This window comes from Lupinus angustifolius, chromosome LG05 (assembly GCF_001865875.1).
Source record: "Lupinus angustifolius cultivar Tanjil chromosome LG05, LupAngTanjil_v1.0, whole genome shotgun sequence".
Lineage (NCBI taxonomy): Eukaryota > Viridiplantae > Streptophyta > Magnoliopsida > Fabales > Fabaceae > Lupinus > Lupinus angustifolius.
In genome coordinates, this window is record NC_032013.1 from 25,957,022 (window position 1) to 25,978,337 (window position 21,316).

A 21,316-nucleotide genomic window follows, 5' to 3' on the forward strand; every position below is an offset into this window, starting at 1 on the left:
CCTCAACATCTAACATTGAGTTTGAGTTTATATTTTCAACATTCTTTTATTATATTATTTTTTGATGTTATTTGTTTAATCCCCATTATTTTCCACTAAATAAGAAGAATTACCGAAAACAAAAAATATTCTATACTCTTGATTTTTCCTTTCCTATACTCTTCTGATGCTTTTCTCTATTTCATATTTCTCCAATGTCAAACAAATTAATTAAAACGGATAGAAAATTCGACGATAATCCTTTGACCTATGTGGTTGTTTTTAATGTCCACCTTGCAAGTAATGGTATATTGAGCCCTAAGTGGATACCACCCACACACCATGGCCGAAAGGAAAAGGACATAAAGGTTACAATGTCTCAAAGGGGAGTACATTTATTGTCCTATAAACTATGCATATTTCTTGTGCTACTACTTGTGATTGGTTGAAAAAACATATTTAAATTAAAATTTTAATAATTAATTATTTTTTGAACAATTACAAATAGTGACACATTAAATAATACACTTATATAAGACAGCAGATGTCCACCCCACTAAACCTGTACTAAAGATCCAGCAAAAATAATGGAATCATAGAGTAAAAGTCTTTCAAATGGATTGTATTCTTTCCGTATTTAAATTGTGTAATTTTTTATAATATTAGTTCATCATTAAAAGTTAATCATTATTCACATTGAATGATAAATAATGTGCCGATATTATAAAAATTTACATTACTTTCTTTGCACAACGTTTTTTCTTGTTTTATTTATCAATCTTCTTAGCTTATTACACAACCCTACTATGAAATCTTAGCATATTATTTTATGCTAATTCAATATTCTAACAATTATCATCGTCAAGTAATGTGAATTAAGAAATGAATAGTGATTATCAACATGCTATATATGACATTGCTAATAGGCAATGTCTTTACTCAAATATGGTTGAGAAACACCCGGGTATTAACAAACTATCCAGAAGTTACATTTTGATTAAGTTTTATCTTATCCCATAATAAACACAAAATATATGACCAATACAACTGAACAATAGTCCCTAATTGACCAATTGACCACGCTGCTGAAACGCACAAAACTCAAATGCAACAGAATCACATGTACCATAATCATATAATAACAAAACCTTAACAAACAAAACAAACAGCTTCTACAACATTGTTGAGTTAGTCCAAATAATACCATACCATGATGTATCTGGAACAGTAGTTATTAGTGATTGCATTATTCATTATTCATCGTTAATGTTTATTAATTATTGACTTTTTAAAAAAATAGTAATACAAATGAATGATAAATTGTATATTAAGTGTGTATAAATTTTTACACTAATAATGCATAAATATTACAATCATGAAATATTGTGATTATTAACATATTAGAGTATATGATAGTGCTAATCAATGGTTTGTTACTGTATTTTGGAATGTCCCATTCAGTTTGCTTTACGTAACAAATCAAATGAATCTTATGTTGGATAGAAATATTGTGAGATGAAATATTGTAAATTGGATAGAAATTAGACTCAGCATGAATCTAAATCAGGTATTATGATTAAAGAATTCATTCCCCATTCATCATTTGTACTAGATGGTTAATATTTCGTATGATATTGTTTTAGTTTGAAGTATCTCCTAAATGATAAAACACAGAGTGTTACATTACTTTGGTTTGTGTATGATTTACGGTAAAAAAACAAAATATGGTGTAATTAACATCATAATGTAATATTTACTTTCCTGTTATGTTTTTAACATTATTTGATTTATACAAAAATACCATATAATCATAAATAAACATCATAACACATTAACTACTTCTCTTAACTTATAAATCGAAAATTATAATAAAGAAATTAACCATACATTCTATTCAAGGCCCATTGCTAGTGTCAACTCTTTCCACTCCTTATTTTCACAACTAAGTCATAACTTTATTTTATTTTATTTCCACTTAGCAATTTCGTGCAGAAAAGGTTATTCATTTTAAAATTAGTAACACCAATAAACTCATATGCTTCTATTCACATCATGATTCTTACCCCAAGCCTTTGTTTTGTTACTCAAATATTCACTGATATAAAAATGTATACTCTCATAATATATGAGTTTTATATATTTTTATTGTATCTTTCATCATTTATTTTTAATTGTCATTGACTCTTCAAAAATAAATAATACAAATGAATGATGAATATGTACCGTATATAACCCATTTTATAAGTAATTTGGTGAGACATAATTCTAGCCCATGACAGCACAAACTCTCACACTTACAACTAATTATGAAGGAAACATAGTCATTGCAAATTATCACACATGATGATATAATGTCACAAAATTCCACTATATATCCATTCAATCACCCTTTTCTTACAATCCAAGCTTTCCTTTTCTTAATGAATAAATCCCACAATTTATATTCCTCAACACAACAACCACTAAAAACCATCTCATAAGTGAAGCAACAAGTTCATTAGAGAAAATATGGCATCAGTTTGCATATCGAATTGCATCAATGACGCACGAGACCCTCGTGTTCCAGTTCGGGCCACTTACGTTAATCTCTACAAGTGGCCCGAATCGGACAAAGAGTTCGTGCGATCAATGAGTTCTAATGGAAGAAAGGGTTGTTCACAAGTGTATGGTCACTCTAGGGTGGTGGAAAGCATTAACTGCAGACAGATATACCTAAGAAGTTACAAGTTTACAAGGGAGGAAGAGAATGTGGATGAGAAGAAGAGACAGAAATGTTTTGGTAGGGTGAAGAAGGAAAAACATGACAAAAAGACAAAAAAATGTTCTGTTTGGAGGAAAGCTAAGGAGACATCATGTTCAGCTTTGTTTGGAATTTTTAGAAGGTTCTTGTCATGTTCTGCTAGTGTTGATGTTGTGGATGAAAAAGATTGAATTTATTAATTAAGGTTTGAACTTTGAACTGCAAATTTGTTTTTGGACATAACTTAGGTACAATTTTTGGTGCTTGTAGACTCTTTTTAAACAAAAAACATGTCAGAGATATTACACATGTTGTGCTTTCAACTTTCAGAACTATTGTACATGTCATTTACATGTAAAACAGTATTACAAGCATCTAAGAAATTGTACCAAGTTTATGTCCATTGTTGCCCCCTATTTATAAATGATAGTGATACAAAGGGGATTTATGGTGCTACTAGTTTGGTTTGTTTTAGTTACTTTTTTGCTTAAGAGTGTTGAATGTCAGGGTTGCATCTTGCATGGCATGGAACTATATGATTATGACAAAAATGTTTCCCTATCTGTATATTAAAGTTTCCCTTTGCAGTAAATGTAATTTGGCTAATATTCTTCCTACCCTTCTTATATCTTCTTAAATGTCCCTCATTCATTTTATTTTCTGCTAAGTAATACTATATAGAGTTAAGGTTTAGGACTTAGGTGCTTTGTTTTTTGCTACTTCCATAAAGGGAACATTTTGTAATTGCTCCTCATGTGTAGTTTGGAGCTATAAACATGTGAATCTGTGCATATGTAATCACAGGTAACCAACCATACTTCCAATCATCACAAGTTCTAGGTAAATATATGATCCATGCCATTTCCATGTAACATATTAGAGGACCTTGTATTAAATTTCCACACTACCCTTTTGAAGTTGAAAATAGAGGTGATCCTCATCTTTGTTTCCATCAAAATAAAAAATAAAAAACAGCATCTTTTGTTATTCACCTACACATTTAAAACAAGTAAATCACAATGACTTATAAAAAATGTATGCTTTTATCCAATACTTGTATTATTTGACTAGAATTTCCTGGAAACATCTTTGTTTATTTTTTACTTTTATTCTTTTATCCAATACTTGTACATGAATCTAGACCAAATTTTGATGTTGATTTATCGACCAAGTATAATGATATCGATCATTCATCATATTCAATGATCTAGATTGATGCATCTAAAGCAAAATGTACATTATATCAGTAGTTTTCACAAAACTTATTTGCATTTTGTAGTTAAAGTTAATAATAGAACTAATGAGTATGATAGCAAAAAATAGAATCAATGTTTTGGTATTGAGATTGCTATGTGAAAATTGATTTGGTGTGAGTTAGGATGATCCTATTTCAAACCAATATTTTCACTTGCAAGTTGCAATAGATAAATTGCACCATTAAATATAAATAGTTAAACACTTTAATCCTTCGACCTTACCATTTTAGTCATTAAAAAAAGAAAGACCTAAAATAGTACCCAAAAATTTCAAATGTAGGTTAAATTAGTCCTTTTTGTAGTCAAATTAGTCTCTACCAAGTGTTGTAAAACATGCTAAAAAAACTAATTTGACCCACATTCGAACTTTTTGTGGACCATTCTAGGTCTAACGACTAAACTACTAAGATCGAAAAATATGAGGGACTAAAATGAGTATTTACTCTTAATAAAATGAGATTTTCTTTAGTAAGTATAGCAATATATTATGTTAACTGTAAACAAATTAATCAATGACGTTTTGCAAAGTAATGATCATCCTCTTGCATTTCAACTTTGAAGCATGGCAAATCTAAAAGGGTGATGATTACAAGTGTAAAACCACATCATTGAAGTGCCAGCCAAAAGAGAATGAGCGTGAATATAGAAGATGGATATAATTATGGTGTTACCAAACTCCATATATTGGTTTTGCTGAAACTTGCATTTTACTTAGAGTGGGGCCTCTGATCAATATGTTTTCTTAGTTAAGCTCTAATGAATGTGTATGTATGACTGTTTTCAAGGGTATGTTTACGAGTTTGAGTTTTGGAGAGGAAAGAAGGAAAATGAAAGACTTTAGAATCATCTGACCAATATATTTTATGACTTTCAAGTCTTACATATTTGGTTGTGGTAGAGTTTTAGCAATGGGACATAAAGTTAGAAGAGTTTAAAGTTAAGTTTCAAAATAAAAAAAACATTGATATCTAGTTGTAATGAATGTTCACATCATAACTCTTTGTGCAAATCTCATTGCAAATGCTCTTAAGAAGATAGAATATAAGTGAAAGATTAAAATGTCAAATGTGTTATTCAAATGATATCCCAAATTATTAATCTTTTTCTTATGGCACAAAAGGGTGGAAGGTCTAAACATTTTTATTACTAGCCCAACATAACACTATGTTGCCAAATAATTTTATGAAGATCCTTAATCTTTAGACATGATTTGCTTGAAGTTTTAGAATTTAGAAGTGGCTCAACAATCTCTTATATTAAAGAAAATTATATTCTCTTGTGACAGAAATTCATGAAACCGGTTGCTGCAAGTAAGAAACAACATGAAGCTAAATAATGATGCAAAACAACAATATATTATAAACCATGATAATGCATGTAAGTAAAATTCTCTGATATATTACAGGCCAAAATAATGTAAGTAAATAAAATTCTCTGATATATTACATAATTGTGTCCAAATGAAGCTAATGCTGTGAATATGAGCATCATCCAATACTTCATTAGTTCATCTTACAATGCTACAAGTATTAGCTAATACAACAACCAAGCCTTGTCATAGAGATTCGACAAAGTTTTATTCTCAGTATACTATGATTACACTCTTTGCCTGTCTTTTGTTAGCTAGGACGGACCAATGCACTAGACTCTTACTTAGTGCAGTACGGGAGGGTTATGCAGCCTTACTCGCAAACAGAGAGACTTTTCTACAATTTGAACTTGCGACTTCATGATAACTAAGCAGAAACCTTACCGTTATGCAAAACTCCCGTATAATGTAATCTTTTACTAAGAAGAAAACATCTATAGTATGTTATGGTAATTAGACTAGGAGGTTGAGGCAAAGAGAAGGTAGAAGTAGATTTATTTGTGTTTACCAAGATTGTCTCCTAATTCATAGTCAAAGATTGTCCCCTAGAAGCTTTAGAGATCACTGAAGTAGATACAAACATCCTCTTCAAATAAAGAATTTTCCATGCAAACTACACAAACCAAACCCTTTTTGACAAAGAACCTGTCTACCAACTTTGCATGGCCTTGTTGTTAAACAGATTTATATTGCATACACTGTCTGATGCTCAGTTTCCGAACCTGACATCATTGACATGGTTAATGACTGTCTACTGCTCATTGTTGTCCTAAGACTCCGCAACCTCGAGGCCTCAAGTCGGTGAGCAATAACCCAATAAAAGAGTGTTCCTAGAGTAGCTGCCATAATCACTGTTCCTATAACTGTTGCTGCTATAGCCAACCATTTCTGATCCCCTACAACTATGTATGACATTGCAAGAAATGCCACAGAAATTAGCACACAGGCCAACCACATTAACTTGTTTATAACCGCCGTCATCTGCTTCTTCGCTTTCCTCTCAACAACAACCACTGATGTTTGCACAAGCACTACAGCTAGTGATATGAAGAGGGCACTAGAGTCGAAGATTATGAATATCTTGAACCCAATATTTGGAGCAATATTTGCTTCACCTGGAGACATTCCTGGGGCGAGATTCGTTTGGTCATTTGGATATTGACCTGGGACATTAAATATGGCAGCAAAAGCAACTGTTGCAATGAGGACAGCAACAATAGTGTTGGAGTTGATTGCATTGTTAAGCCCCTCAGCCTGCATTTTGTTGAGTCGTTTCGCTATGCCCTGCATACGTCTCTGTGTTTTCATTGTGTGTTCCAGTTGGTTATGAACACCACTTTTTATGTCGCTTACCGTCCGTTTGAGTTCAAGGGCTGTGTTTGAATTAGGTGACTTGATGGACTTTGCGCTTTGAGCTCCATTAGCTAGCAGAAACCTGGCAATGTCCGAGCGACCATTTTTCTCTGCGGTATCTAGAGCTGTCTCTCCAGATTTATTAATAACATCTGTGTCTATTCCTCTGCAATCTAGTAGCTTCTGAACAATCTGCAAGATTGCCAAAAAATGCTGCTTACTATGATTATAGGCCCTAATAAACTGTTATCGGATATTAAATTTACAATGCACTTACACCTTATATAGAAAAGGAAACAAAGGTAAGTACAACAATTTCTATCAATGTAAGTACTACATTCACACCCCCATTTTACTACATGACAATAATTGTGCACACATTCACAACTCTTTTATAACATAAAAGTGCACTATCCTAGCCACAAGTGCTGAATAAATAAATTGAGTTAGGTTATGTAAACCAAGATACAGCACATACAGAAATTCTTTCAAACTTTCTTCACTTAACATTCTCTAAGATTCTTATAAAAATATGCTACTTGTTAATCAATGTTAATAAAAGCCCACCCCTTCTGAAGTATCATGGAAATAATCAAATAAAGTATTTTTGAGATAATAAAGACATTGGTTTACGTTGTTGACTGTCTTGGAAGCTGAAGAACTCCAGAGTCCAATGTGAATAAGAAAAGGCTAATAGTTCAGCGCTCTCTAAAGAGATTGTTCGAATACGGATATTTTACCTGTAGACGACCCTTCCTGGATGCTACATGCAGTGCAGTATTCCCCTTGGCATCCACAATATTAGCCGAAGACGGATTCAACTTCACAAGCTCATCCACCATCTCAAGATTTTGTCCTTTAACTGCCATATGGAGTGCTGTCTGTCCCTTCTTGTCAATTCTTGTTGCAATTTCAGGTTCGCTAATCAGAAGGGCTTTGATGACATCGACATGGCCATTTCTTGAAGCAGAATGCAAGACAGTTTTTCCGTTGCTTTTTGCTATAGTTACAAGGCTGCTACCTTTTTCCAAGAGAAAGTTTACCACTTCAATATGTCCCTGTGCTGCAGCGGTGTGCAATGCAGTAGTGTTTGACTGATCAACGGTCATTGAAACTTCAGGAATAGCCTCCATGAGGATCTTCAATATCTCTGCAAACAAAATAGGAGGAAAAAAACTCAGACAAATTCCAAAGGCTAAGTTGATTATAAAATTGTAATTTTGATGTGAATTAATACAATTCACAATAAGATTCAACAGAACACCTAGAAAGCTAGCCGACACGAAGATTCCTTAAAATTCGAAAGCGAGAACTTGAATCATGATGACCAAATCATATGGTAGAGTAATGTTGTATGGACCAAGATACAATATGTAGTAAGGATCCTATGTATAATAGATCATTTGAGAAACTTACCCAACTCCCCGTTTTTAGCAGCAATGTGAAATGCGTCGAATCCATTTCTAGCTTTGATGCTAGCCAACACAACATCATGGTATCTGATCAATTCTTTCAATATATCAAGATGACCATTTTCAGCAGCAATATATAAAGCAGTTTCACCAGAGTTATTTTGCTTTGAAAACAACTTCCTTAATTCTTCATCTCCCTTTCCAGAGATCATTTCCAACACCAATTCTAAGTTTCCAGATCGAATTGCCGAGTGTAAGGGAGAATCATTCCGTATACCTGTCAGTTGTTTCTTCATCTTCTCAAAAAGGTAACTTTACTACTTTGTGATCAAACAGCAATATCAGCAAGGCAATATCAAAATTGTGAACTTGATTCTGCAGTCAGGTTTCAACAGATTTCTACACTTTCTGATCACTTCTGAGTTCCAACTTCACTCCACTTCTTTTTCCTTTTAGCACCAAATTGTCATAGGTAAAAACACACACACACACACACACAAAGGGTAAGTACTAAAAAACCAAAAATTGAGACAAAGCAACTTTTTTTACTTTAAGCAAAATACTGATTCAGCTAATCTACAACATTATTGGACTTCTTGATGGTTTATCTTTAAAAATTAAGATATAAAATATATTTAGTATTGCAAACTTTAAAACAAGACCATTTTGGCTAAACCAGTATATTAAGCAATAAGCACTTATTCAACAACTTCTTTCTTGAAATAAGCTAAAAAGATACTCTAAAAAGATCAGAAGCTATTTTTGTAAGTTGCTAAAAATCTAAATAACTTGCCTATAGTAGATCTACCAAGTGCCCTATGAATAGTTAAGTAAGAGTTAATGGAAAATAAAAGAAAAACATGAACTAACCAAAAATTCAACATGGGTTGTGGTTTCAGAAACAAGGGTGATCCTCTCTTCTTACTAAGATCTTGAAAGTCATGATAATAGTAATAAGATAACTCCAAATCTAGAATATAACAAGTTGAAGAAGTATGAGTGCATGGTTGAAAAAGAGATAGAAGAAGAATGAATAGAGAAGTGTTGCAAATAGGGACAAGACAAAGAAAGGTACTAGAGTTAGGTTTGTGATGCAACTTTGCACATAGTGTGGTCCCAACTGGTGCACATCTTAGTGCCACTCTATATGTTATGACTTTGTCATTGGTTGAAAAAATACATTTAAACTAAAATTTAATTTTTAAATATTTTTTTAATCATTCATAACTTATGACATATGAAATGATAGTGATTATGATACACCAAATGTGCATGGGGTCATGATAATACTAATGAGTGGTTCTAATAACTCAATCACATTTTCCACTCAACAGGAATATCCTACTTCCTTCTACATTTTATTATGTAAGTGTTACTATTATATATATCATATTTTCTTCTATATGTCATTTGTATTCAAATAACCAATCTTTTTTATTAAAATTTGTTGGAAGGAGAAGGGTGGTTTTGTTTGAAGAAGATTTCTCTCTATCAAAAGGGAAGAAATATAAGAGGCAAGGACAACAAAAACAAAACTCATGATATGAATATAACAAGAAATATCCTACCTTCTCTTTACTCGACATAGAGAACTTTGTAATACATTGTTATCTTATTAGGAGATATATTTCTTTAGAACAAAAAATAATCAAAATTTTATGGTGACATGTTTGTTTTCCCTTGTATATCTTGGACATGAAAATGAATTTTAACTTAGAGTTAACTAAGTGAATGATTGGCATAAACAACATTGTTTTCACATGTGAAGGATATATGTAATGAAAAACATACTAATTTTGGAATTGAGAAACTTAATTAAGTTATGCTCTAAATAAAACTATGTAACCCACTCTAAATTTTTTTTGGTTTCCCACGGGTATCCTCATCACAATGGAGTGTCCGAGTGCTAGAAACATTCACAGGTATGTGGGGCTAACTCTCCCAGCGGACATTTTTCATCCACAAGACTCAAACCCGAAACTTTACTTAAGGGAATCAAGCATGTACTACTTGAACCAACGCCCGTTATAACACACTCTAATTTGATATACAATAACATATTTATAACCCTAAATTCTCATAAAGCCAAAGAGGCAAAAAAAAATTCTCCCAAATTGGTTCCTACATAACATTATTCTATTTAAAAAAGAACCTTATCAAGTATGTATATAATTGTTGGTTTTTTTTTGTTAAATGGGAAATAAAATATTGAAAGGAGAAAGCATTGACCGAGCCAAATGTTTGAGGGTAGAGTTTCGCCGCCACTTTGTCTTTTTATCTTTTAATATGGATTTATTAATAATACGCTCACAAAAAAATACAAATACGCACATGGGTGCTGGATTTTTTAGACCAACACGGCACTGCCAATTTCCTATATGCCAGACCCAACTAATTTCCAAAAACTTAGAGCAACATAGTAATTTTTCTTTATTCTCTTTAGCTTGTTTTTATTTCTTGATTTTTGTTTTTAAATTATTGTTCTTAATAAAGGAAGGAAGTGAGAAGAAGCGTAAATATTGTGGGAAAGAAAATAAATAATGAGATCCAAACAAGAATAAAAATGTTGTTTACCATTGTGGAAAAAGAGAGTAGATGATGTTCTTATTTCATAGGAGTTATAATAAATTATAAAATAATATAATAGACCTAAATAAAAATGAAAAAGTTGTTTACTATTGGAGATATTCTTAATACCTTAGAAGATGCCCCTTTGACTACGTCTAAGAAAATAATTTAAAAATATCATGTTTCTACTTATAAACATCGTTATTCTAGTTATGTAAAATTATACTTCATTCGTAGATAGGTTAAAAGGTAAAAATTTCAATTATTATGACTTACAGGCGAAGCATGATCACTTGTCCCAAAAAGTTCATGTCTCCATATACCAGAACCAATCACATTCATCCATGTGATATAAAAATATATTTTATATTTTTATTATTTTTCTTTTCAATTAGGTGTCAGTTTTTAATTGGCTTGGTACGTAAATGAAATACCAAAAGTGAGACAAGTAATTTTCATTCATTGTAAGAGATAACCACTTTGGTATTAATTTCTTACCCACAAAATAAAAGATATTATTGGTTATAAGGAAAAAAAACAAATAAACATGATAAGTGTTGCTTCATATGATGGAATCAACCATTTTAAGAAACAAAGTTTAACTAATTTGTCTAAAAGTTTGAAATAATAGCTTGTGTGATTGGTGCAGAAAAATGTCGCAAATCAATTAATAATGTCATTGAGATGAAGTATTAATAATTAGCATGATTCCAAGTGTTAATATCAAAAGACCGCATAGCGCAGTGGATTAGCGCGTTTGACTTCGGATCAAAAGGTCGTGGGTTCGACTCCCACTGTGGTCGCTTTCTATTTTTTTTGTAATTTTTTTATATGAAATTGAAATATATTCAAAGATGTGGTCTTTTTATATGAAATTGAAATATATTTCCATGGAATAGTTCATTTTTGTCAATTGCTTTTCCTTGCGACTAACTACTGTGAGAAGTGAAAAATGCTTCATACATAGTCGAAAGTGACTTTTCTTTTTAAATTGTATATTCAAACATGTGATAATGTATATATAGTTTTTAGAAAACATAATATGCAATGAACTTTTGTTTGGTTGAATTGGACTTCTCTCGAATAGTGAACTCTTAGTATTAGAATTGAGGGAAGAGAATATTTATAAGTTAGAAAAAATTAATTCATAAATAGTTAAAGATCTAAACCATTAAAAAAAGTATTATATGTCAGGACTCTCCGATACTAAAGAATATCTTAACCGGTTTATCCATGGTGTTTTTTATGTCCTAGAACCATAAGTGAACCTCTTTTCTTTTGACAAACCTCTCATTTTGAGTCTTTCATTTTGAGCATTACTTAGGGACGTTTTCATTTGTTCTTGTATAAAAATAAATTTTCATAAAGATATATATATATCAGAAATTTAGGCACTCAAACACGTGTTTGTCAAAATGTATTATAATTCATAATGAATCTAGCCCATACACTAAATTAATATAATCCCCAATTAATTGAGAGTGATAAAGTGGTTAATAGGAAGGCAGATTTGTTAGAAAGTGGAGTGATACAGAAGTTTATGGTTCAATTTTCACTCATCACAAAATACAAATATATTAACATTTATATATCTATCAAAAATATATAATTCTCAATCGATAGGGCATAGTCACTAAGCAACTCCTTCTGGTTTAAATTATTTAACATTATGTTTGCTTCTATGAAAAAGGAGAGGAAAGAAAAGCCGTAAAAATTAACATTTAACACAATTTAATTCAATACTAAAAAAAAAGAAATTATATATTTTTTTAAGTTATAGATAACCACATAAAAAAAATAGTCAATTACATTGACGCCCCAGAGTTTTAGTGAAATTACACAAGTTACTCCTCATTTTTTTACAACTACATAAACCTCTCCTAATTTTTATATGTTTTGTTTAACTTAATTGCATTTATAATATTTTTTGTTCAAAAAATCACACTTATTTCTCTCAGTGGTCGTCAGTATAATGAAAGTATAAAAATTAGAGAGTTTACGTAGGTTGTAGAAAAATATGAGAGGTAGTTTGTGTAATTTCGCTAAAATTCAAGGTTATCAGTGTAATTTACTCAAAAATAAATTATTTCATTTTTTAAAGGCAAATTTGAAAAAAAAAGATAAATTATCCATTCCTCTTTTTTCTTCATTTTCTTTATAAAGTAGGTATAAATTTTTTTTGCGTAAGACTTATGCATATTTTTCCTTTCCCTCCTTTTTAGTATTGAATCACATGGTGGAAAATAAGTGTATACATATCTTTTCTTTCTTTCTTTTCTGATAAATGGATAATTATCAATAAACCGAATGATAAATTATCAAAAAATACTATTTGCTTATCATACCTGTTTTCTGTTATATATAAGTGTGTCTTCCTCTTCTCATAAGGCCACACATACAACTTCATTCACTATCTCTCATCTTCTTCTCTTATTTGTTTCTCTCTTTCTTTTCTTTTCTTTTCTTTAATCTCAACTCAACCATGGCTATTGATATTAACTTCCCACCTTCAGAAGAAAACAACAATGAAGAGCTTCACCTTTCACTCTTCACCACTTCTTCACATCCACAACCAAATATACAACTAGAAGAACAACCACAACCACAACCACAACCACAACCAAAGCGATATAAACCCAACCCTTTCGATTTTCGATATATACCGCTAGACACACCAAACCCTTCATCATTGCTTGTAGAATATGATTTTTTGAAGTTACCTCAACCACAACCATATACACCATCACTTCAAGAAAACCACTCTTTGGTGCCACCACTTCAGCAAAACAATGACATGCATGAGAAAGAGTTATTACCTTCTACATGCAATCTTTCATCACAAAAGCCTAACCCTAAAGATCAAGATCAAGAAAAAGGTCCTTCTGGGCTTCGTCCACGTAAGAAACTGGTTAGGGCAAGGAGGAAAATCAAGACTGATACCATAGCCCTACCATATCCATGGGCTACTTCAAAACGTGCCACGGTTCAAAGCCTTGAATACTTGTTATCAAATAACATTGTATCAATCTCTGGAGTTGTTAAGTGTAAAAGTTGTAATGAAAAATATGAGATTCAATTTGATCTGAAGGAGAAGTTCAAAGAAGTTGCTACATTTATTATAGAAGAAAGGGATAACATGCATGATCGTGCACCCAAATCTTGGGACAAGTGTGTGCTCCCAACATGCAACCGTTGCAGAAAAGAAAATAGCTTGGAACCTGTCTTGAATAATGTTAAGAAGAAAACAATAAATTGGCTTTTCTTGCTTTTGGGCCAAATGATTGGGTGCTGCAACATTAATTATTTGAAGTATTTCTGCAAACACACCAAGAATCACAGAACTGGTGCCAAAGATCGATTGATTTATGTCACTTATTTGGTTCTATGCAAACAACTATGCCCTAATGGACCATTTGATCCTTAGTAAGTTTAGTGTATCATTCATTTCAATAATATCCTCACATTATATTTCCCATACCAATTTTATACCTATAACATTATAATCCTTCTCATCAAACTGTTCTCTGAAAAACAGTGATGAGATTTTAAAATAGGTAAAAAATGGTGTTGGGAAAATGAATGTAAGGTCACTTTGTACTCTTTTTTTTCCATTTTGTCTAGTTAGTTGGGTTTGTGTTTTATGTTTGGAGGTGAGTCATAGAACACTTGCGTTTTGATTACTGCATTGTTATGATTTTTGAATTTGTGTTGACATTTGATTTTCTTTTCCATTGGATATTCTTATTTTATGTATTTTAATTTCAAAGTTTTATTGGTTATTATTCATTAATCTGTTATTTTGCATCAATATTTACATTCTATAGTATATATTTGTTAAAATCATGTATTTATCAGGAAAAAAGTGATATAATAATGTAATTTTGTAATTTGTAATATAATTATATGTAAACCAAAAGGAGAAAAAAATATGGATAGAAATTTTATCACAGTTGTTACTAGATATGCTCAACTATCGATTTGAATTCAATAATGTTAGGAATAAGATAATTTAGCTTGAATTTGGATAGAAATTATGTACAATATAATTTGAATAAGATAATTTCAATTTGGTTTGGACTTATTATTTTTAAACGATTAAATTATATCGGATAGTTTAGTTCTTTAATATAAGCATGAACCTAGAGTTTGTATGGTTTGCTCTGCCCCGGCTTTAATTTTCATACATAACTCAGTACTCAATGCACAGTCAAATAGAAGGGATTTTATTTTTTGAAAAAAAATCTTTTTTTATTTCCTGAGAGCGATATTTGTCGAAAGAAATAATCATATATATGAGAAAGATTAATAATCATACAATTTTATATATCTTATTTATCAAGAATCTATTAAGAATTCATATATTGATTATCATATTTTTTTAAACAAAAATTATTTCAATATTATAACATATATTGATATAGATAAGTTACAGCTCTTAAATAAACTTGGTCGTTGGTGAAGGAAATCTCTCCTTTTGGTTTGATCCATAGATGGAACTTGATCCTATTGATGCTTTGGTTGACTATGCAAGTATTCATGATATTGAAGTGTGGGTTAAAGAGTTCTTTGTCAACACTTAGAAATTTGATAACATTGTGACCCTAAAAAGTCAAGAACAACTGTGTGGATTATCTTAAGATAGAGGAACTCATGTGTGGATTATCTCATAAATAAATGAATTGTTTCTTCTACATCTTTTATTGTAATAAATTTGGTACTGAATGAAGTCAGATACATACATTCTAATGCTGTTGGAACATGATACCGTAGGCTTAACATGTTTTGTTTCAACTCATTTACTACCAAAAAATAAAAAGATAAGTTATTTAAGGGCTAAAATCTTATCCATTCTTTGAAAACAAAATTTATTTCAATATTTTAACATGGATTAAGATTTCTATGCAAACATGTGTGAATCAGTATAGCTTCTGTTTTGAAAGTTATTCACCAATAATACTGCCCACAAACGTACTTAGGAAATAAAGTGCAACTTGTAATGGAATTGACATTTTCAAATCCAACATTCTTAGTCAGGAAAGTGTTCACTACAGAGAGTCTTATCCTGCTGTAATCACTGCTGAAAAAATGTAGCTAAGTTCTTCTACTTCTAAGAAGATGTGAAGAAGAATCATGATCTCGAGGGAAACAACGTTCTAAACGGCAAGCTGCATCATCTACCGCTAACACAATCAGCCTGGATAGGGTCGCAGCTGCATTGGGCTGCAATAGATTCAAAAACAAATTTTCAGCCACGAAAGTATGACACTGCTACTGACAGAATCTGCATTAAGATGACCCTAATGCTGACAATCACAATGTGGCCACAACCACAACATAAAAGTTAAAACCATGGAAGGAAATACAATTGAGATTAGAATGCAAAAATAACAATGCCGTAAAGAAATAGGGTAATTTATCAGTTTGATTTTTCAGCATCAAAAACAGCATTTCTTCATTGATCTCACTATATATCCACCACAAAACAACACAAAAGTAATTTTGTAGTTTGTACCACCATCATGTTCATCAACAAATGCTATCAAACTAAGCAACTACAGCAACACCTGAATTACTAACCAAAAGCATTTCTAACTAAAAAGCAATGAACTTAAAAACAAAAGGGACAAAAACACATTAACACCTCCCTACAGAAGCTTCCACAATAGTAATCTTTCTCAGCTCCTAGCACCTGCTCCTTCCGTTTCAAAATTCCGAGAGAAAAACTTGGTTGAAAACATGCTGTCATCAAAATACTCCCTAATTGGATGATTCTTCGGAACAAGTTTTTGGAACTTTTGGAACTGTTTCTCAGCTTCATCTTTCTTCTTCAGCAAGGTATATATGATACCCTGACACAGGTAAGGCCTAAAATCTCTCGGTTCCTCCTTCACCAAATCCTGATAATTATTCAGCGCCTCCGGAAAATCTCCCTCCAAGACCTTAATTTGCGCGATCAACAGCTTAAAATCTCTCACCTCAGAAAATTTCTTTTCCTTCTTGCAATTCTCCGCTGCTTCCTCAACCCTATCCAACAGACCATCCAACGGCTGATTCGACTCTGAAATCGCCATTACAAGACCATGATACGCTTCAATGCGAAGCGGATCTCTGTTGAGAATTTCCTCAAACATGTTGCGTGCAAGTTCATAATCATCATTATAAACATGCATATTAGCTTTGAGCAAAGGCCATTCGAATTCTTCTGGCTCGAGCTCGATTAAGCGCTCAATGACTTCAATCGCTTCGTTTGCCTTGCGTGCTCGGATTTTCAGCTGCACGAGATTGCGAAGCGCTTCAATGTCGTTAGGGTTTTCGCTCAAGCGCGACTCGAGAACTCTCTCGCTCTCTTCGGCGGCGTCTATGTTTTGTTCAGACGCGACGGTGGATAGCGGGGGGAGAGGGGCGGCGACGACGGGCATGTGGCGGACGAAGAAGAACGCGGTGGCGGCGATGACGACGCAGGTGGTTTCAACGATTGGGGAAATTAGGGTTTGGAAGAGTGTGTTTTTGTTGGGTTTGTGAAACGCAGGGTCGTTTAGTGAGGCTTTGATGGGTGAGATCTTAAACGACGACGTTGGTGGTGGTGGAAGAGATTTGAAGGAAATGAAGGTAGAAGAGGATAATTGAGATGGAAGAGATGAACGGTGGAGATTGAGTGAGAGATGAGTAGGAGAGTGACGCAACTTAGAAAGAGATAGATCCATAATGGGTAAGGTTATGTGAGAAATGAGAATGAAAATGAACAAAGAGCTAAAACCCTCAACTTCAGATTCCAAAATGCTATTTATCCTTCTCTTATTTTTTTTATAAGGAACTTATCCTTTCGGCGGTTCGTGACTGCCACTCTCAATACAAAATTTTGCTAAGACCTTACACTACTAGATTAATTGATCTATTCTATTTTTATAATTGCAATATTTTAAATTAATTTGTATAAAATAGCAATGTTATTGCTGCATGAGTGAAATGAGGATCAGTTGTCCCATTTTCCATGTCTCATCGTGTCCCGAGTCAATTGAAAGTTGACACTTATATGAAAATGAAAATAAAAAAATATACAATAATATTTTTATACTATTTGGTAGTATATGATTGGTTTGGAACATGCGAACATTTTTTGAGATAAAAGATCCTCGTTGGCATGAGTGGGGATGGAAATAATTTATTTTCCTTTTCCTATTGGTCGGTGCTTGTTAAAAAGAAATTAAAATTTCAATAGTACAAATGTGGTAGTTTGTTATGCATATCACAAAGATGATGAATGTGAGATTTAATTCTAGTTAAGTAATTAACATCTGGATTTCCTAAGTATATGAAGAACATTCTTCAATAATTTATTTGTATAAAATATAATAATTAATAAAATATTAATTAAATTTTTGACAGTCATTAAATGAAAACATATGGAAGATCTCCACATGTAATAATTAGTAAGTAGTAACATGTGGAATGCATGGGTTATATATTTCAACATTTATTTAATTGGTATGGGTAATTTGATTGATTGGAATGGAATTCTAACTAATGATATATATACACAATAGGGTAGATTGGGCTAGCACTATCAAGCAATAGGCCCAATATGATTGAGTGGGATTGTGTCAAATTCATGGGTTTATACCTTTTTGAAGGTCTACCTCAACCCACATTAAAAAATGATTTTAATACTACCCTTAATAGCTTAGTTCGTAGGGGTGAGGATGACCCAACTCTATCCGCTGATTCAATTTGATCTGGTCATGATCGGGACCAAATAGGATTGTGCTTCATTGAGTATAGGATCAAGTTTGAATTTAAAAATTAGACATATACAATATTTATGATCAGGTATAGGATAAATATGACCCGGAGCGACCCGTCTCATGGTTATCCATTTATTATGTTTGCATGTGTCTTTATTTACTTTTGTAAAGAGTAATGACATCTATTTTGAAAGTATCATTAATTATCTAATTTTTAAAAGACATTGACATGATTAATAATATATTCATAATAATAAGTAAAATATTTAGTTGAGTCATATATCAAATTACATATTTATAATAATACGTGAAATATTGAGAAGACTTTATCTAAAAGAGATATGCATTATATTTAATAGTATATAGGGTCGAGCTCAGATTCAAACATTGTCTCAATCGATATTTGGAGTTGGATTATCTTCGGGTCTAGGACCGAGTCCATATTAAAAAAATGACTATGTCAACATTTAAGGTCAGGTAAATGACAAATCTTATTCTGCCCATACTCACCCCTTTTAGTTTGGTATGTCCCTCTCTAGTATTTGACAGGAAAATGCATAAAAATAAAGGGAAAAAATGTATGATATTGTCTTTCGGATGTAATAATGTGATGATACTAAAAAAAATTCATTCTTAAATACAACAACAAAATCAATAAACTGAATGTACAGTATTGGAGATAATTCTTTTATCTTGGGATAATTAGATAAATCTAATCCTACATCTACAAGAAAGTATTTTTAAAATTTGGATATGTGATATTTCAATAGTGATATAACAATTTTTATTAATATAAATAATAAATAAAATGAAGCAAATATTGATATTGTATTGAATATATCTTGTTTTCCAATATTTTTGTTTGCTTATAAAAAAGAAGTCCCAACATAGAATGATTATAAGTTTGTAGCCTAATATATATTTTCTTAAAATTGTTTAGTATTTCACTCTCATTCACTATAGAGTGCTGACTTCAACTTCTACACATTGCAACAAATCATATGAACTCATCAATTACGTCTCAATAGATAGGACAATGTAGTTCCTTGGTTCAATATTGTTTTGTACCTGTCTCACTTTGACATATGCTATGGCCACCACCTTTGTTTATATTATTTGATGATTAACGTTGTTTGTATCTTAAACTTAAACTCGTTGTTTAGAAGAATCTGATGAAACCATGTTATGAATCCTTTGTCTTGTTCTTGATACTGTTTCTTCCCTGCTCCTCGTGTATGCTCGGAAGAACTCATTGTTTTCTTTCTCTAACTCCTTCCATACTATTCCACATAGTTCGCACCACATGCATGCACGTGTTTCCATTCACATAACCAATTAATTATCTTATGCTCCAAGAAAAATGAAAAGTCAAAATAAACAAGACAACATCGTAAGCGAAGTTATGTATGAGAAATATTTATGCGGAGACGTATATATGCAAAAATAACCCATAATCATTAAGGTTGTTTGTTTGATGGTATGATTATACTAGCACTAAATCTCATTAGAACTCCACATGCTTGAATTGGAATAATAATAGGATGGTGTTGCACCTTTATTAATTGATGATATCATATATAGGTATATTATATGGGAAAAGCTTCTCTGATCTAAAGTATGAATGAGCTTCTCTTTAACTTAAATTGAGAAAATGAGAGTGCATTAATCATTGAATTTGTATTAGATCAAATCAAGGATGAACAAACCCTAGAAAGCTGGATAAAAATATAGTGTGATGTGGAAAAAACATCTTATAGTATTGTGATCATAACGCTAATTATGTATTGTTTTTACCATATGTTTTAATCTTTAGCCACAAAAGAAACGACCCAGTTTTGTAGTAACCTTAAGAAGGTGATTAATTTATAGCATGGCTAATAAAATCATCAGTTTAATACGATTAATTAAAGCAAAGTTTGTAAATTTTAATTTATCATATACATAAGACAGTGAAAACATGTTTCTTATCATACCAATGGAGGTAATAACCGGGTTGATATTTGCATGTTTTGAAAGAGCTTCCATGCATTCTTCTTTGTTCATGTTTAATAAGATACACTCCTCTATTAGCCGGTGCACCTATATATATGTATCCATATAATTAATTAGCAAATAAAATGATGCATAAGAAAGTAATGAATGAAAAACTATTGTAAGTTACAATATATATATATATTGCCATCATGAACAATGATCATGTATCTCAGTTCTCATATTCCTAGTCAATCAGTTTCATCCAATTAATATAAAAAAATGTTAATTTGTACTTTTAGAATTTTTCTATTTAATTAAGTGATATTTTCTCATTGAACCGAGACAGAAAATCGGGATAGGAATAAGAACATATAATCTCTATCCTTAGATGATTAACAATAACACTTAAAACTTACTTACCAGGTGGATATAAGAGGAAGAGGAAGAATCTACCATGGCCTTTAATCGATTCTTGTATGTGAGTGAGAGAGTTAGAAGATAGTGTTAGTATCCTTGTATTATATATAAAGTATGGCTTCACAATGATACGTAATTAACATTGATTTGGAATGAAAAGACAAGAAAAAGTGACTAGAAAGATAATGAAATGGTTGGATTAATAAGGTGCTTCAAGATATGGGAAGAGTGAAAGTTAAAGGAATGAATAAACTTAAGAGATCACATAAAAGATGACATAATGAAAAGGGCATTTGAACATTATTATAGTATTAGAAGGATGAGAGATAGGTATGGTGGGACCCATTGTCCTACGTGAGACAAAACCAAGGATTGGTCGAAAGGAGATTACAGGAAGTGTTTGCTTATCACGTGCCTATGGGCCATACTTCACGTGACACAAGTTACATTAGTCAATATTTGATTTGTGAGTAAATGACTATTTTGGTTTTATTCTTCAATTTGAA

At 31.8% G+C, this 21,316-nt stretch overlaps 5 protein-coding genes and 1 non-coding gene across 10 annotated transcripts; 3 read left to right on the plus strand and 3 right to left on the minus strand.

The window, feature by feature from the left end:
* On the plus strand, positions 2,356-3,325 carry LOC109347236. The gene has a single exon (XM_019586943.1). It carries the CDS (start codon positions 2,488-2,490, stop codon positions 2,908-2,910), a length of 423 nt encoding a protein of 140 aa, XP_019442488.1. The 5' UTR covers positions 2,356-2,487; the 3' UTR covers positions 2,911-3,325.
* On the minus strand, positions 5,928-13,086 carry LOC109348411 (ankyrin repeat-containing protein At5g02620-like). 3 transcript variants are annotated; one of them, XM_019588837.1, is made up of 4 exons: positions 13,071-13,086; positions 8,114-8,543; positions 7,438-7,847; positions 5,928-6,889 (listed from the first exon to the last, which is right to left on the minus strand). In XM_019588837.1, exons 2-4 carry the CDS (start codon positions 8,403-8,405, stop codon positions 6,029-6,031), a joined length of 1,563 nt encoding a protein of 520 aa, XP_019444382.1. In that variant the 5' UTR covers positions 8,406-8,543; positions 13,071-13,086; the 3' UTR covers positions 5,928-6,028. The 3 variants fall into 3 exon arrangements, with proteins under 3 accessions (XP_019444382.1, XP_019444381.1, XP_019444384.1); XM_019588836.1 differs by lacking the exon at positions 13,071-13,086 and adding an exon at positions 8,980-9,207 and having other exon boundaries at positions 8,114-8,558; XM_019588839.1 differs by lacking the exon at positions 13,071-13,086 and adding an exon at positions 8,980-9,206 and having other exon boundaries at positions 8,114-8,386.
* On the plus strand, positions 11,407-11,480 carry TRNAR-UCG. The gene has a single exon. It is a non-coding gene; the product is annotated as a tRNA-Arg (tRNA).
* LOC109347121 lies at positions 13,160-14,325 on the plus strand. Its single transcript, XM_019586846.1, has one exon. The coding sequence runs from the start codon at positions 13,160-13,162 to the stop codon at positions 14,099-14,101; it is 942 nt and encodes a 313-aa protein (XP_019442391.1). The 3' UTR covers positions 14,102-14,325.
* On the minus strand, positions 15,588-17,431 carry LOC109348412 (protein SLOW GREEN 1, chloroplastic-like). 3 transcript variants are annotated; one of them, XM_019588840.1, is made up of 2 exons: positions 16,319-17,430; positions 15,588-15,897 (listed from the first exon to the last, which is right to left on the minus strand). In XM_019588840.1, the coding sequence occupies exon 1, from the start codon at positions 17,379-17,381 to the stop codon at positions 16,353-16,355; it is 1,029 nt and encodes a 342-aa protein (XP_019444385.1). In that variant the 5' UTR covers positions 17,382-17,430; the 3' UTR covers positions 15,588-15,897; positions 16,319-16,352. The 3 variants fall into 3 exon arrangements, with proteins under 3 accessions (XP_019444385.1, XP_019444387.1, XP_019444386.1); XM_019588842.1 differs by lacking the exon at positions 15,588-15,897 and adding an exon at positions 15,912-15,998 and having other exon boundaries at positions 16,319-17,431; XM_019588841.1 differs by lacking the exon at positions 15,588-15,897 and adding an exon at positions 15,913-16,005 and having other exon boundaries at positions 16,319-17,431.
* LOC109347237 lies at positions 19,310-21,039 on the minus strand. Its single transcript, XM_019586944.1, has 3 exons — positions 20,814-21,039; positions 20,393-20,498; positions 19,310-19,699 (listed from the first exon to the last, which is right to left on the minus strand). Exons 1-3 carry the CDS (start codon positions 20,847-20,849, stop codon positions 19,566-19,568), a joined length of 276 nt encoding a protein of 91 aa, XP_019442489.1. The 5' UTR covers positions 20,850-21,039; the 3' UTR covers positions 19,310-19,565.